Here is a 14,921-nt window from a genome sequence, read left to right as displayed (position 1 = left end):
ATTTCACTCCTCCTGCCAGCCATCCTTTCTAGCAGCACCAAGTTTCCCCCCTCAGCAGTGCCTTGTCAATGCCAGGGTAAACCACCCTGGTATTTGTCTCCCTCTAGTGGCTGGTTTGTGTAAGAGGATAAAGACCTACTGCCGCTACCATCTCATGAGTCCCTCTTTTAGCTCACGCTTTCAGTGCTGCAGTTCCCAGGTTCAAACCCCACTGCCAGTACCTCCCCCTTGTAGTGCCAGTGATCCCAGCGAGCGTCCTCTGGCAGGCAATGCCCTGCCTCCTGGGAGGAACCCGTGTATCACCCTTCCCCCCACAGAGCCACAGGCACTAGCTGTCCTGGCATCTTGCCCCAGCACACGGGCCTGTTGGCCCCAAGAATGCTTTCCAGGTGACTCTCCCCCATGGGTGGAGTATTGCAGACTCCTGGGAGGGGGGCGCTGCACCCTTCCACTGCAGTGCAGCAGACTTGCCCTGTCCTTCCTCAGGGTCCAACGCCCTACAGGCGTCTGCTTCCATCTCTCTCTCTCCAGGTCCTCGGTTGCCAAATCCAGAGCTGTGTTCAGACAGCTACAGAGCAACAGGGCCACTCTGGGGGGAGAGGGGTAAGTCCCAGCATGTTCCCTCATGTTTAATTTGTGAATCAATTTAGTGCTCAGGAAAAGAGGGATGACCAGGACCAGCCTGAGCCAGGGATACGGAAGGCAGCTGTTGCTCTCTCGCTTCCTAGATGTGCCAACATCCCTCATTCCTGACCCACAGCAGCCCCCTCCCCTGCTTGGGATTCCAAATCCAGGCTCCCGTTGAACTGACCACAAGTTGCTTTGCAGCCAGGATGCAACGTGGGTTTTATGATGTGGGCACATGGGGCCTTACAGGAGTCCACAAAAGGCAACTCCACTCATGACCTGAGCCAGGATTTAAAGCCAGATCTGCCGAGGTGAAAGGGCAGGTCATTAACCCCAGCTCCCTCTCTAACCTGGCAACACCCACCCACCCCACCTCCTTCCTGGAGCCTTGCCCGTCATCCTGGGTCAGACTATAAAATAAACTACCCTGATGTAAGCCTCTTCACGATAGCTACATGGCCTGAGGGTCATATCCTTCCATATGGTCCCAGGACATACACGGATACCTCTTTCGCTCTCACACACACTCTCCCCCTAACCCCAAATCTCCCACGTACACTAATATTACACTCCCGCAACCCTCCCCCACCATAAACACGTGCCCCTTACACACAGCTCATTAATATACACCTACTGAAAAACAGCCTCCCACTACCAGAGCCCAGCCTGCCCTCCAGAACCCACATATGCAGGAGAACTTCTCCTTGGGTGAAATGAAGATGCCACAAGTTGGATGGATTTGCAATAGCTGTCCTAATCCTCCCCCTAAGCATTCACCATCTGGCATCAGCAGCCCAAACCAGCGAACAGAGAGAGGGGGTAGACTCCTCTCCTGAAATTGAACCTGTATCCAAAATATCGGAGACATTGTCCCCTCCTTCCCCCATTGACTTCTCTTATGGTGAAGCCCAAAGGATACGGACAGGGACTCGTGACCTCCCTGTAGGTGTTTTTAAGGGAGTGTTATGGCAGGGAGTGTGAGCGTATGCACGCATGTGTCTGTAAATGGATGAGCCTTCCCAAAGCACCTGCAATCATTTAGGAGAACCATCCTGCTGAAAGTCAATGATGCTCCTAAGCTGCGGAGGCAATCTTGGGAAGCCCACCCAGGACACAGAAATGAATTTCTGGAGGTTGTGCCAAACCCCAGCGGAGGAGTTCTCTTTGTGCTAGTAGAACACTTCCCATAAGGGTTTAGGTGAAGGTGGTTCTCTGCCTCACCTGGACTGCGGGCTGCTTGTTCTCATTGCTGCTAGGAGAGGTCAGCCCCGTGGCCTGCTGCAGAAGGAACTGTCTCGCCACCTGGAGAGCCTGAAAAAACAAAATAAAAAACCAGAAGATAAGAGCGTGGTAGAGGAGAAGAGGTAATTTCTCTTTTCAAGCTCCTTGTGCCTTATCTACCTGTGTATGCGCTCACTACCTAGACACCATCCAACCGGAGAAAGACCCACTTACTAGTACAGCCAGCAGGACAAAGTGGTCTCAGGAAGCCCCTTAGGGCATGTCTATGCTGCAATCAGACACCCGCGGCTGGCCCGTGCCACCTGACTCGGTCGAGTTGGGGCTGGAGCCTGAGCTCCGCGACCCTCCCACCGCGCAGGGTTCTTGAGGCCAGGCTCCAGCCTGAATGCGTACACTGCAATTAAATAGTCCCTTAGCCAGAACCCGAGTCAGTGGCATGGGCCAGCTGTGGGTGTCTGATTGCAGTGTAGATTAACTGGATGAGAGAGACAGAGGGATAATGCAAGGAATAGCACCAAAAGAGAGCACCTCACTTGTTGGAGGAAGATGGCCTTGGACTCAGGAGAGGCAGGTTCTATTCTCAGCTATAGCACAGATTCTCCCTGTGTGACCTTGGGCAAGTCACTTTGCCTGTCTGTGACTCAGTTCCCCATCTGTAGAATGGGCATGCTAATCTTTGCCTACCTCACAGGGGTGCAGTGATGCTAAATCCATTTGTTAGGTGCCTGGAGGGGAGCATATAACTACCAGAGGAGTAGATCAAGTAAAGAGCAGGATTTCACCCCAAATGAATAACCAGTGACAGAATGTGGACATTCTACAGATAATTTTCAGCAGTGCAGGAGAGGAGTTTAGCAGTACTTACTAGTGATCGTACATGAATCTGTTTATTTTATGGGCGTCTGCCTGGAAAGTGTTGTTAGTTTCCTGAGCATTCACTGATTTGTTTTCAATAATATTTATTAAGTCACTTGTATTAACTAAAAATGAAATACTTTGCTGGCACTGGAGAAAAGCACGAGTCAGTGAGATTGCTAGTCAAGGCGGGTGCAAAAACATGCTGTGAAAGCAAGCAGGGGAAAACGGTGGGTGAAAACGAATGCAAGCCCAATCAAGCGAGTACACCAGGGCACGAGGAAGAGAGCAACAGCGAGAATGAGTGTGTGAACACGAGGCGCGCACAAGAGAATGCACGTGTGCAAACGTGCGGAAGAGCCAAAGCGTCCACTAGAGCTGGTGAAAGACTGCAAACGTGTGAAAGAAACCGAGAGGGCGTGCAAAAGAGAGAGAGAAGCACGAGACAGAGAGGTTTCATTCAGGAGCTGAGAGCAAGCAAAGAGAAGGGAATAAATTCTAACACAAACAATCCTGTGGTACTCCGGGCTGCTGCTCCCAGGTCCGTTTCCTCATACGTTCCTTATTTTTTGCTTTTAAAGATTTTTTTTGGGGGGGGGGATGGGGAGGGGTACCTTTCTGAACAACAAAGTCATTGTAGTCCTGCCTGCAAGACAGGTTTTTATTACAGCGCAGAGACAGGAGGGGGGAGTGGAGGGGGAGAGGTCGGAGGGTCATAGCCCAGCTTGGCGGTGCTGCAAACAGCATGTGGGTTCCAGTGAGCTGTCAGCGCCAGGGCTGTAAATCAAGGCCCTGGCTTCCAAGAGGCGGCTGTGCGCTCCTAGGCGGCGGAGGCACTTGCAGGGTGTGTCCCAAAGAAAGAGACGCTTGTTAATTTTCCACATTTCCATCTATAAAGAACAAAGTTACTTTCCGTCAGGCATTTATACATTATATACTGTACCGTACACACTGTTTGGAGGGGCAGCTGAATTTACACTCGAAAGTGGAGAGATTAGCACACTCACTTGCATATACCCAGAGTAATTACATATACAAATGCATGTGGGTAGGGGTAAGGCACATAATATAGTTACATACATACTTACACCTACACAGTGTCATTAGATTAATGAACATGCCATTTCAATGTAATCCGTGTTGTTGTGTGTGCATTACACATGACACAAGCAAATCAGGTTGTCCATCACATATATAGCATATACATAGTATAATTATATACTCATACACATGCAGTCTGCATAATTATCTAGTTTTGACCAAACACACACAAACACTCAAACCCCTCTCAAGCAGCCATCCAGTGGACCATCAAAAAAAAGATTAGCTGGCTACTGTTTAAACCAAGGGTCTAATTTAGGTCTTGTCTACACCAGGAAGTTATTTCTGCAATAAGGCAGGGTGTGACTTGAAAGTGCATTAGTTATTCTGGATTAGCTCAGTGTGCACACTCTCTTATTCCGGAACAGCAGCACCTTTTTCAGTTTGGCTTAATCCGCTTCCAAAGCAATATCTATACTAGTCAATTTTCCCATGTAGACAAACTGCAAGATGCAAGAGACAAATCTTTAGATTATTTCAAAGTGGCTACTGAAGCTGGGGGTTCTTATTGCAGGTTGCATCTACTACACACACAGAAAGAAAATAATTTTATGTTTAGTTCTCATTCTCCAGTAAACACACACACACACACACACACACACACACACACACACACACAAATACACTGTGGTACAGTACATCTTGATATGGTGCAGTTCCAGCTCCACTGTCAGAATATACCACATCAAGGGACGCAAACAAATGGAGTTGTGCCCCAAACACAGCTAAAAGCACATGTCATTTTGCAGCACAGACAGGAACCAAGCTGTGTTTTTAGCTGCATTTGTGAATCAAGCAACTGCTCTGGAGGGTGGCAACCCAGTAGCTCATTCTCCATTTGTGGCACACTTACAATTTAGATTCCTGAAGACTAAAATGCTTTAGTTTAACCCAAGTTATTGGGCTCAACACAGGAGTAACAGGGGGAAATTTAATAGCCTGGGATATACAGGAGGTCAGACTAGATCTAATTGTCCCTTCTGGCTTACACTCTATGAAATCAATGAAAGTCAAAAGCCCAAGATCTTCAAAACACATGGACGGGGAGGCTAAAATTGGTCTCTTAGGACTGTATTTAGGCACTTAAGTCAATCCACTGGTACTGATGGACTCCCAGCCCTTTGGAAAACACACAACCCACCCATCTACCTTTCTGTGCTGCTGAGCACAAATCGAGTGCTTCAAGGCCAAAGCAGGGGGTCGGGGGGCAAGAAATTAGTCAGAGGGACTTACAGGGCAGGTGGGAACCAGGAGAACAGTAGGCAGCCAGTGCAAAATGACCACAAAGGAAATCACGCCCAGAATTCACCTGGTTTTAGCTTTCATCATCAGAAAAAACAAACAAAAACAAAAAACCCTCCAAGGGCACATCTTCACTAGGAAAGACGGTATTTTCTTACCTCCTGTTAGTACATGGAACAAACACGAGGTAAACTCCTAGGGAAGACAAGGCAGTGTGTTTCCACATGCATGAGCACATCAAGACAAACCCTCTCCTCCCCTGTAGTCTTTATGTTAACCTGATAACTCATTATTATTTGTATTACTGTAGTGCCTGTGAGTCCCCCTCATGGGGCAGAACCCCAATGTGCTAGGTGCTGTACACTCAGAACAGACAGTCCCTGCTCCAAAGAGCTTCTAATTGAAGTATAATACAAGACAAGAGACGAGCAGATGGATCCAGACAGATCGGGGAGGACCAGGAAATGACAAGACAACGATGGTCAGCGTGATAGACAGATGTCTCAGGGCACCATCAGCCTAGCCACTGTCAAGGCATCATGGCAAGGGAGAGAGTTTTGAGGAGGAATTTGAAGGTGGATGAAGAGGTAGCTTTGCAGGTGTTTACAGGGAGCAACTCCCAAACACACGGGGCAAAGCACCAAGGTGCTTGTATGAAAATTTAAACGTATTTAAACTATCACTAGCATTTTAACTTGTGGTAGCTAATCAAACAAACATCACAATCTCCCCCCTCCCACTGCAGTGAAGACAGGATCAGAGGGCTCACAAAACTTCTCTCTCAGGGAACCCTGGGCTGATGGGTTTGTGCAAAACTACCAAATGACTGTTTCCACCGGAAAATTCAGGGCAGTTTCTACCCAGTTTCATGCTGAACTTTTTAGTTTGTTCAAAAGAAAAGGGGAGGGGGAAAAACAAAAGAAAACACATGAACCTGCTGCAGGATGATCAAATCCCAAAGATCTTTGCACAAACGCTCAGATTAGAACGAGGCTACAACAAATTATTATTATGAGCACAACTCCTGCCAGTCTGCAGTAGGGACAGAAAATGCATCATTGTCCACTTAGAAGTCATGCTTCTGTCTGAAATTCTTTTTATTTACCTATACATAAGGCCTGCTCTACGCACAGATTATGTACTGATATAACGATATCAGGCAGGGGCATGATTCTTACTGAAAGTTAAACCATTGCAACCCCTTGTGTGGAGACAGCTCGGATTAAGGTCCTTAATCCAGTACAGCAGATTCCCTTTCCCATATGAGAATAGATATTCCAGTCTAAGGCTATGGCTACACTTGCACTTCAAAGCGCTGCCGCGGCAGTGCTTTGAAGCGCTAAGTGTAGTCAAAGCGCCAGCACTGGGAGAGAGCTCTCCCAGCGCTGTCCGTACTCCACCTCCCTGTGGGGAATAATGTACAGTGCTGGGAGCCGCGCTCCCAGCGCTGGGGCTTTGACCACACTGGCACTTTGCAGCGCCGCAATTTGCAGCGCTGGAGAGGGTGTGTTTTCACACCCTGCTGCAGCACTGCAGATTTGCAAGTGTAGCCATGGCCTAAGATATCTTTAAACCACTATCCGTACACCCTCGGAAGGTTGTACCTCTACCTATAAAACTTTTGTGTTCAGACAAGCTGCAAAATTAACGCTGAATTCTCCACTCCTCCCATCTGACAGTGGTTTGTGCAGGCTCAGTATTACAGTTTCCCCCGCAGAGACAATTTCCTCTGTTGTTTGTGTGGGCCTTTCCCACAGCGAAAGGCAGAGAAAAATCAAACCTCAAACAGAGATGGGAAAATATCATTGTGAAGAAAACAAAAAAACTGGCCAGAGGATTTGGGGGCAAGTTTAGAACCTGAAGCTACTTTTTTTTAAATTCCTTTTTTGAAACTGACTAGATTTCAAGCCGGCAGCACCCTTGTGAGGAGCAGAAATTCCAGGTCAGCTGCAAGAGGAACTCCAAAGGTGCACGGGAACACACAATCAGGCACTAGCAAGCCTGCACGGACATAGCACAGGGCAGCACTATGCAATTCTTTGCAGTGGCACAAGCAGACCTGGACACCCTTGTGGCTGTACCTCAGCCTGCTCCCCACATGCAGTGTGTGTAAAAATCAGCGATGTCACCTTTGCCTATATCCCTCACTGGTATCGCACAGTGAGGTAATTCTGTAGCCACTTTTACCCAGGGACCTCCACGCTTCACTGTGTCTTTGCAAGAGGAAGGGCAGGTTTCAGTTTGGAGTGAGAGACCTTGGGTTTTATCCCCAACTCTGCTGGCCTACTGTGCAACCCTAAGCAATTCCATTAACACCTCCCCACCCCACCCCCCGAACCTCAGTTTCCTTCTCTTTCAATGGGGACACCACTGAATGCACAGGGGAAGCTGCAAGACTAAATTAGCTAATCTTTGCAAAAAGTGCTTTGAGATCATTTTGCAGATGGGGCCGGGGGGAAGAGGCACTGAGTGAGGAGGAAGTGGCTTGCTCCAGGTCACACAGCAGGTCAGCGCCAGAGTCCAGAGAAGAATCCATGAGTGCCAGCTACCGGTCTCGCCCTGATCTAACCACTAGGTAATGCCGCCTGCCCAGAATTCTCTCTCTCTAAACTCTCTGAATTATTTTCCCACAACCTCTCTAGAAGTTAAGCGCGAGACAGAGAGGAAAAAGCAGATGCACAAAAGGAGAGAAGCTGAGCGAAGGCAATGCCGCAGCATGACGGCTGAGCCGATCGGAAGCCCAGCTTGCCAAAGAAGATCGTGCTGCTGTAGCCAGCAATAGAGGGCTCCGAGATACCCGGTTTTAACTGCACGAGCCACACAAGGAGAGCTTTGTTCGCGGGGAGATGCGGGGACAGCCCCTGGTTTTATGAGGCTTTGGGAACCCTGTAAAAGTCTGCATGGGTTTATTAAGCTGGCAAATTACTTGAACAAGAAGAATATGGCTCGTGCCAACGCCAGGCCATGTGTCAAAAGGGCACCGAGCCAGGCTGATCCGGGGGAGACGGGACGAACCCCTGCCACTTGGAGACGGGGACGCCCGTGACGAGCGGGCACACGTGCGCCGAGGGAGGCACGGATGGAATGCAGGAGGCCCACCCCGAACAAGCTCTCATGGGGCAATTTAATTCACTCCCTGCTGACTCTCTCACTTTGTTGTGCTCTGAAGCACGAAATTACAAGATTTACAGGAAAAAATGACATGGCCTTCCAATCTCACACGGGGGCCTTCCCATGACAGCCCTGCAGCTCACCCAGAGAAGCAACCCCCTTCTCTCCTGCCCGGCCCTGCCAGATGGCCAGGGCTGGCCAAGAAACCAGCAGAAGAGTTACAGAGATATCTGCTGGGCAGGGAGAGGGGAAGGATAGGGGTGTGGGGAAGGGGACAGCTTTCCATTCCAACCACCTGCTGCTAAGAAGACTGGCACCAGTTTTGTTTTGGCGGGAGCATTTTTCAATCAGACAGCCAGCAGCACGTAGGCACAACTGGGAGGCTGAGGTGCAGCACCACCCAACTCTGCTGTGTTACCACTGTCAGTGCACTCACCCGATGGCTCAGAGTCACTGAGCTGGTCATACGACATGGGGACGGCCAGGCTGGACCAGACCCGGGGTCCATCCAGTCCAGCATGCTGTCTTCACCAGCCCCAGCTGCTTCAGTGCAAGGTGCCCTGCAGTGACTGGACCTGCCACCAAGGAAAGTTTCATTCTAACCCCGCAGACTTCACTGACTCTAGCAACTTGCACTCCAAGCTCCCTCTCCTACCTCAGCGATCAGCCCCGTGCCCACACAGCCCACTCGTGTGTGATTTAAGTCACCACAGAGCCAGGGCTCGGGCTGGTGGGTTAGAATTGAATCAGAGATGACTGGCACTGGCTGGCAAAACTCAAAGGCTTAACTTGATTCCCTGAGACAGCCATACAGGAGGATGGGGACCCACGGCATTAGCCTTTCATCCTTCTCAGGGGCTTAGCATTTGGGTCAGCTACTCCATCACCACAGGGCAAATGGTCATTGAGGCAACATCCAGTGTTCAGGAGAGGCTGCTGAGATCTAGAACGGCTGCTGGCCAGAACTGAGATGCATTGGCATAGCTGTATGGGGGAAAACCAGCATTTTACATTTTCCAGTGGTGGGGGTGAGGTAATAGCATGATCAGAGTGGGAACATCATTCATCTTCATCTTGATCCCCAGGTGACCCATTTTGTCAGTGAATGAAAGGCTCAGAGACCAGCCCAACCCGTAATCCAGGTTCTCAACACCCCAGAACCTTGCAGGAGCAGAACTACCGGTATACAGCTCTGCCCCAGCTTTAACAAACTCAGTGGCAGTCACTTGACAAGCAAAGAAAGTGGGTCGTCATGGGATATTCACTGCCACCCAAAGATGACCTCAGTCCATTGCCGTCTTTCCTCAGGAAACAATGAAGCGGCGCTTACAAAAGTCTTGCTTGATTTACGATGGGTGCTTTCTCTACCAGATTCCAACCTGGGGCTCCCATCAAGGCCAAAACCACCTTGAGATGGGACTAGAGATGAAAGGCAAGTTTTTTTGGACAGGTCACCTGCCCTTGCTAACCTCTTTCAACAGGCCAGAAGATTAGCTTCAAAAAGCAACACTTGAAGTTAGCGGTATGGAACCACCCCTTAAAAGCTAGAAGGCATGAAGTCCAAGTTACCCATAATTCTTTGCTATTTAATTTTGAGAGTATGAGAAAAAGGTCCCCATTTAAAAGAGAATTTGGCTTCACCTCCTGCTAATGATCTATGAAATGGGGGGGGAGAGGGGGAGGGTTAATTGTACCCTGCTCCATGGTGGCTATTCAAAGAGTCATTAGTGCGATAGCCACAATTAGGAACAAATAGTTTGTGTCCAATTTGTCTCCTGGATGATTGTCTTTGATCAGTAAATTAGCCCATTTAAAAAAGAAGTTTGTAAGATCTAAGACACATCAACAGCTGACACTGCCTGGCTTCCCCATTTACAAGACCAGTGGCAGCAACTGTTACTGAGCAGAGGGAATGCAAATGTTGGGCTGGTGGAAGGGGAAGAGACCTGACCTATGTAGTGGTTTTGTGCTGAGTTAACTATTTCTGTGAGGGGTGTTTACTCAACAAAGCTAAGATCAGGAAGACCCCTACTGAGGATGCAGTTATACCAGTATACTAGCACAGTTTGTACAGCTTAAGCACCGTTGTACTGGTATAACTGCATCCACATTAGAGGATCACGCCACTTAACGACACCAATTTCTAAACAGATATACTAAACGTAGTATCAAAAATCCCCTTGTATGTATACAAGCCCTTAGTTCCTTGGAAAAAGAGGTTTCCCCGATTTCTAAATTCCCATCTAGATCCAGATAAAAAACTGCCCCAAAGCCCAGGGCTTTCTGAATCGGGGTGTCTGGATTTCTTTGTATATGCTCCATACTTGATTTTCATCTGTTTCTTTGCAGCTAGGCTGTACAACTCCAGAGCAACAAGAACTACTAGGAAAAAAAAAAGAGTCTCAGATTAATCCCGGGTGTGGCGAACGCAATGTCCGGACAACAGAAGTGCTATGCTAGTATCAGATCCCAAGAAGAAATAAGAGATTCTGCTGTAGCGAAAAATTCCCCACCAGGACGCACTGGAAAAATTGAATAACCACAGCTCTATTGGCTAATGAGTCTGGAGGGGTTGTTCTCTTTTCACCTGAGAGACTGATTCCTTTGAGTTCGTGCTATGGTTGAAATAAATACTACATGCTGTATTCCCCCCTCTAATTTCAGAAGAAAGCGGGTCATCACAAGTCAGTGTGTGGGGATCTCAGGGCAGGAACAGTCTGCTAGCCAGCTTTCCACCCAAGACACATGGCATTTAATTCTTCCCTGGAATAATGCACCTCTCTCTAGGCCAGGTTTCATATCTACTGGCGAGCAAAGCAAGCAAGCCAAAGAGCAAATGAACCTGGTGATGAAGTTGTCCTCCTGTACGAGATGAATCTGGTGCGACTCATCCCTCGTTCCTAGAAGTCCTGTTTTTATCCCCATCACAAAAAACCACCACCAGTTAGAACTACGTGGCCTCCATGTTGGCAGTCCCAGGAGAGACTAAAAATTGAATGGGCCCTAGAGATTGAGCTTCCACACACACTCCAATGGGCATCAAACCTGTGTCTTTCATCAGCCCATATGGCAAATCGATTTGCTGAACAACCTTCTTGCCTAGCGGTTAGAGCAGCAGCCTGCCACTCAGGAAACCTGGGTTCCATTTCTATCCCTGGCCTGCTGGGTGACCCTGGGCAAGTCACTCCACCTCCCTGCGCTGTGCCTCAGTTTCCCCCCAAGCTGTAAAACAGGGATAATGATGCTGACCACCTTTGTACAGCACTGAGAGCTAGAGATGAAAATTGCTATACAAGAGCTAGGCATTATTACTACTTCCGGGGAGAGCCGGGTCCCCGCAGGACCATTTAATGGAGAAACCCCAGAACTAACCAGCATGAAAACACAAGAGAAGCACATCCAAGTCAGGACTGGATTAGCTGGGATGATCACTTAGAGGGGAGGCCAGGAATGGAAGGCAAGGCATTTTCAGTAGAGGCTCTCTCCTTAAGGAACTCCATTCTTCTTTGGGTTCTTCAGAACTTAGCCTTCAAGGCCCAGCATTAAGTATGTATGCAGGCAATTAAATGAATTTCTGAACTGGGAGAGTTAAGACCTTACCAGCCAGCTAAGGTAGCCACTGGGCGAACAGCAGTGCTTAAGCACTCAGATGCTATGGTGACAGATGCTGGTACACAGAGAACCCAGATGGATAGTACTTTGGATACTCCAAGAGGACAAGCCTATGTTTTCAGAAGTGACTCATGAGTGGGGATGCCCAACTAGAGATACACCCCCCCACACACACAAAAGGGGCATGATTTTCAGAGGGGTGGGTGCTCAGGCACTTGAAAAATCAGGTGCCTTGAAGGGGTCTCAAGCCGGGGTTCCAAAATCACTGGGCCACTTTGGAAAATCTTTGCAGAATAAAAGCATAAAAATATTAGGGCCAAGTCTTTTAAAAAACAAAAAACAAAACATAGCACGTTTTTAATTAACAGTAGTCACCCAGACACCACAGCAGGAGAGGCCAGAAGACCATGTGCTCTTTACTGCACCAGGAGGGTGTGGATTTCCATACAGCATGGGGATGAAACACTGGCTGAAACTAACCAAGGGAATTCCCACCTGGATGGGACCAAAGCTTTCAATGGGGCCTTAACCTCCAATGATTAAAAAACAAACCAACCCACCACAAAAATTATATTAACAGAGTAGGGGGGGCGGGGGAAAAGAGGGGACTATAAAAATGATACTATATCTCCCCCCCACCCCTGTCTCCTTTTACCCCAAAAGAGCTTTTGGGGAATAAAAAGATTATAAATTATTTTTACACTACCCTCATAAAAATGACATAGTCACATTCCAGAATTAGAACTATTAAAATAAAACACAGAGATATTTTTAGATGGATATTAACCGTAAATGATGCCATATTGAAAACCACTCCCCCACTCCACTTCCTCCATCCCCATTCTAACATAATCAGAACCAAATGGCTCCAAGAGATCAAAATTAATAAAATGACAGAATTCTTTACAAAAAAGGAACAATCTTTTTCAACTCTCTCTCGGCCCCAGTTGTTCTCCTCTTTGCCACACACATCCTAACGCTTCTGGACTTCGATCCACCTTGGCTAAAGGGGTTAAATCCATTTTCACTAACGGAGAACACAAGGAAGTCTGACCATTGCTCCCAACAATTCCCTTTCTCCCTAGGCTTGGAAAAAAAATTAAACATTTATGCTCAGTCATATATGAAATATAAATCAGGCAACCTAACAGAGAGATGAGTTTACTTAAGTGCTCTAGTCTCATTTTTATCTTAAATACCCTAATAATAGCATATGACATAATACATTTGAAATGCGAGCACATGCTTTTATAGCACAATGCCATCCACACCAGAGTCTCCCCACCACCACCTTCACCCCCTTTTGAATAAGAAAAACAGCTGATTTGGTTATAAGTTTGGTGTCTTGTTTTTGTTTAATACCTTAACATTTCTTTTACATACGTCTGCAGTAAATGGTATTTTTTTTTAAAAGCACAGAACAAATATTACAGCAGACGGATGGGATGGCTTTTCCAGATGGGCCCTTTCTAGATAATTGCAAGTTGGAAAGTGTGCTACCAGGAGCCCTCAGGCTGACAGGTTCAGCGACAAAGGGAGGAGAAGGAGAGGGTGCTGATTTGGGGGATGGAGGCAAGCATTGTGCAGTCTGAAGCTGGGGTTTTCCAGAGCATAAGGAGAGTTAGGTGCTCACGTCCCAGTGAAACTCATTAGGATTTAGGAGATTTCCATGGACATCAGGCACCTGACTGCACTGAAAATCCAAGCCTTCAATCCGGACTGAGAGGGTTCATGGTCTCTAACCTCCCGTATGGGATCCCACGCGAGTGAGCTGTAGTTGCTGGTTGGGAAGTTGATCTTCCAGGATGCGCTGCCAGCTGGCTTTGGGGCAGGGGGTTGCCTTTAAAAGCCATTTTTGAAGAACCCCATGGGTTAATTAAAAAGGCAGGTTTTCTGATGGCTTGTCCAAGACAAAACCCTCCCTCCTTACTCACCCACCTCCCTCCTTGTGCCCCACCTCCATCCCACCACCATCTCCTCTTCCCTGCTGAGATCTCCCCCTCCGGTTTCCCATCCCAACACCTCTTAATCCTTTCCTGCCTCCTCCCTATCTTGAACCTCTCTCCCCTTCTCCTTCCACCTACCCCCTCCTCTTCTCCCTTACGGGCTCACTGCCTCCCCCCTTCTCACTCCCCTTCCCTTCCCCTCCCCCCTCTCCCAGCTGCCTGAAGTTGGAAGGTTCCCTTGTCTGGTGTGAGTCACACACACAAAAGAAGTGCCTGCCCAAGCCGAGCAACCCGCCCATGGTGGAGACGCCCTCCTTCCTCAAAGCCCCGCAACAAAGGGACTTCAAGGAGACCAAGTTTTCCCTAACTCCTCGAGGGCAACATCAGAGTACTGCGCAACTTGGAGATGAGGGTTCTAGGCACCCGTTCCCTCTCCCCCGGAGGGACACTGTCGCTCCTGAGCCCTGCGATGGGTGGGCAGCAATAGCCACAGACATCCCCGCCTGCCTCTTGGTCAAGTCCTGCTTTAGGCCCCATGTCTCAGAGGAGCTGGGCTTGCCTGCCTGGGGCAAGCAGGCTGAAGCCACAGTGAGGTTCCCCTTTGGGGGGCTAGATACAATCGTGATCCCAGAGGAGCCTAAATACACTAGACATCATAGGGCCAAACAGCTCCATCGACTATTCTCAAGTGGTGCCTAAAGGCACATGTGGCCCCCTCCTCCTGGAGTGTCATTCCACTTACTCCCGAGTTTGATATCTCCTGTGGAATGGCGAAGGAGACCATGGGGAGCGGAAGCGGGGAAGGCCCCCCCCACCCCCAACAGTGGAGCTGGCCCCGTTAGTCTCCAATTGTTCTAGAAAATCCCCCACTAAGCTAGCGCCAGAGCCCCAAAAAACTCCTGCACAGACAATTGCAACTGGATGCTGGCTCATTGAAGGGAGACACGAGACAGCGGGAGGCTGCAAGAAATGTCATTCCATCCAAACCCAGCTGGGAAGCAGAAGTTTATACACAGCCGGTGACATAGGAAGTAAACCTATTCCAAAGGCTGGGTCCGGGGCGGCTGCTTCTGGAGATGAAATGCGCTTGCTGCCTGTCAGCCTGCATTCTCCACTAGTTACAGGGCAAAGTCAATTCAGTTAGGCAAGAGGAAGAGAGAAGAGCTAAACGTTATAGGAAGCAAG

General features: G+C 48.6%; 1 protein-coding gene across 7 annotated transcripts in view; it reads right to left on the bottom strand.

Annotated features, from left to right (window-relative positions):
* FOXP4 (forkhead box P4) overlaps positions 1-14,921 on the bottom strand; it is a 143,730-nt gene that overhangs the window by 75,861 nt on the left and 52,948 nt on the right. For all 7 annotated transcript variants that reach the window (XM_045013148.1, XM_045013150.1, XM_045013151.1 and 4 more), the window contains one exon: positions 1,849-1,938. In XM_045013148.1, coding sequence (XP_044869083.1) covers positions 1,849-1,938 — 90 coding nt within the window. The remainder of the gene's footprint in view (positions 1-1,848; positions 1,939-14,921) is intronic.

The sequence above is a fragment of the Mauremys mutica genome, chromosome 4, assembly GCF_020497125.1.
Source record: "Mauremys mutica isolate MM-2020 ecotype Southern chromosome 4, ASM2049712v1, whole genome shotgun sequence".
NCBI classification, from domain to species: Eukaryota; Metazoa; Chordata; order Testudines; family Geoemydidae; genus Mauremys; species Mauremys mutica.
The sequence above is the reverse complement of the archived record's forward strand: the minus strand, read 5'-3'. Positions and strand labels throughout refer to the sequence as shown.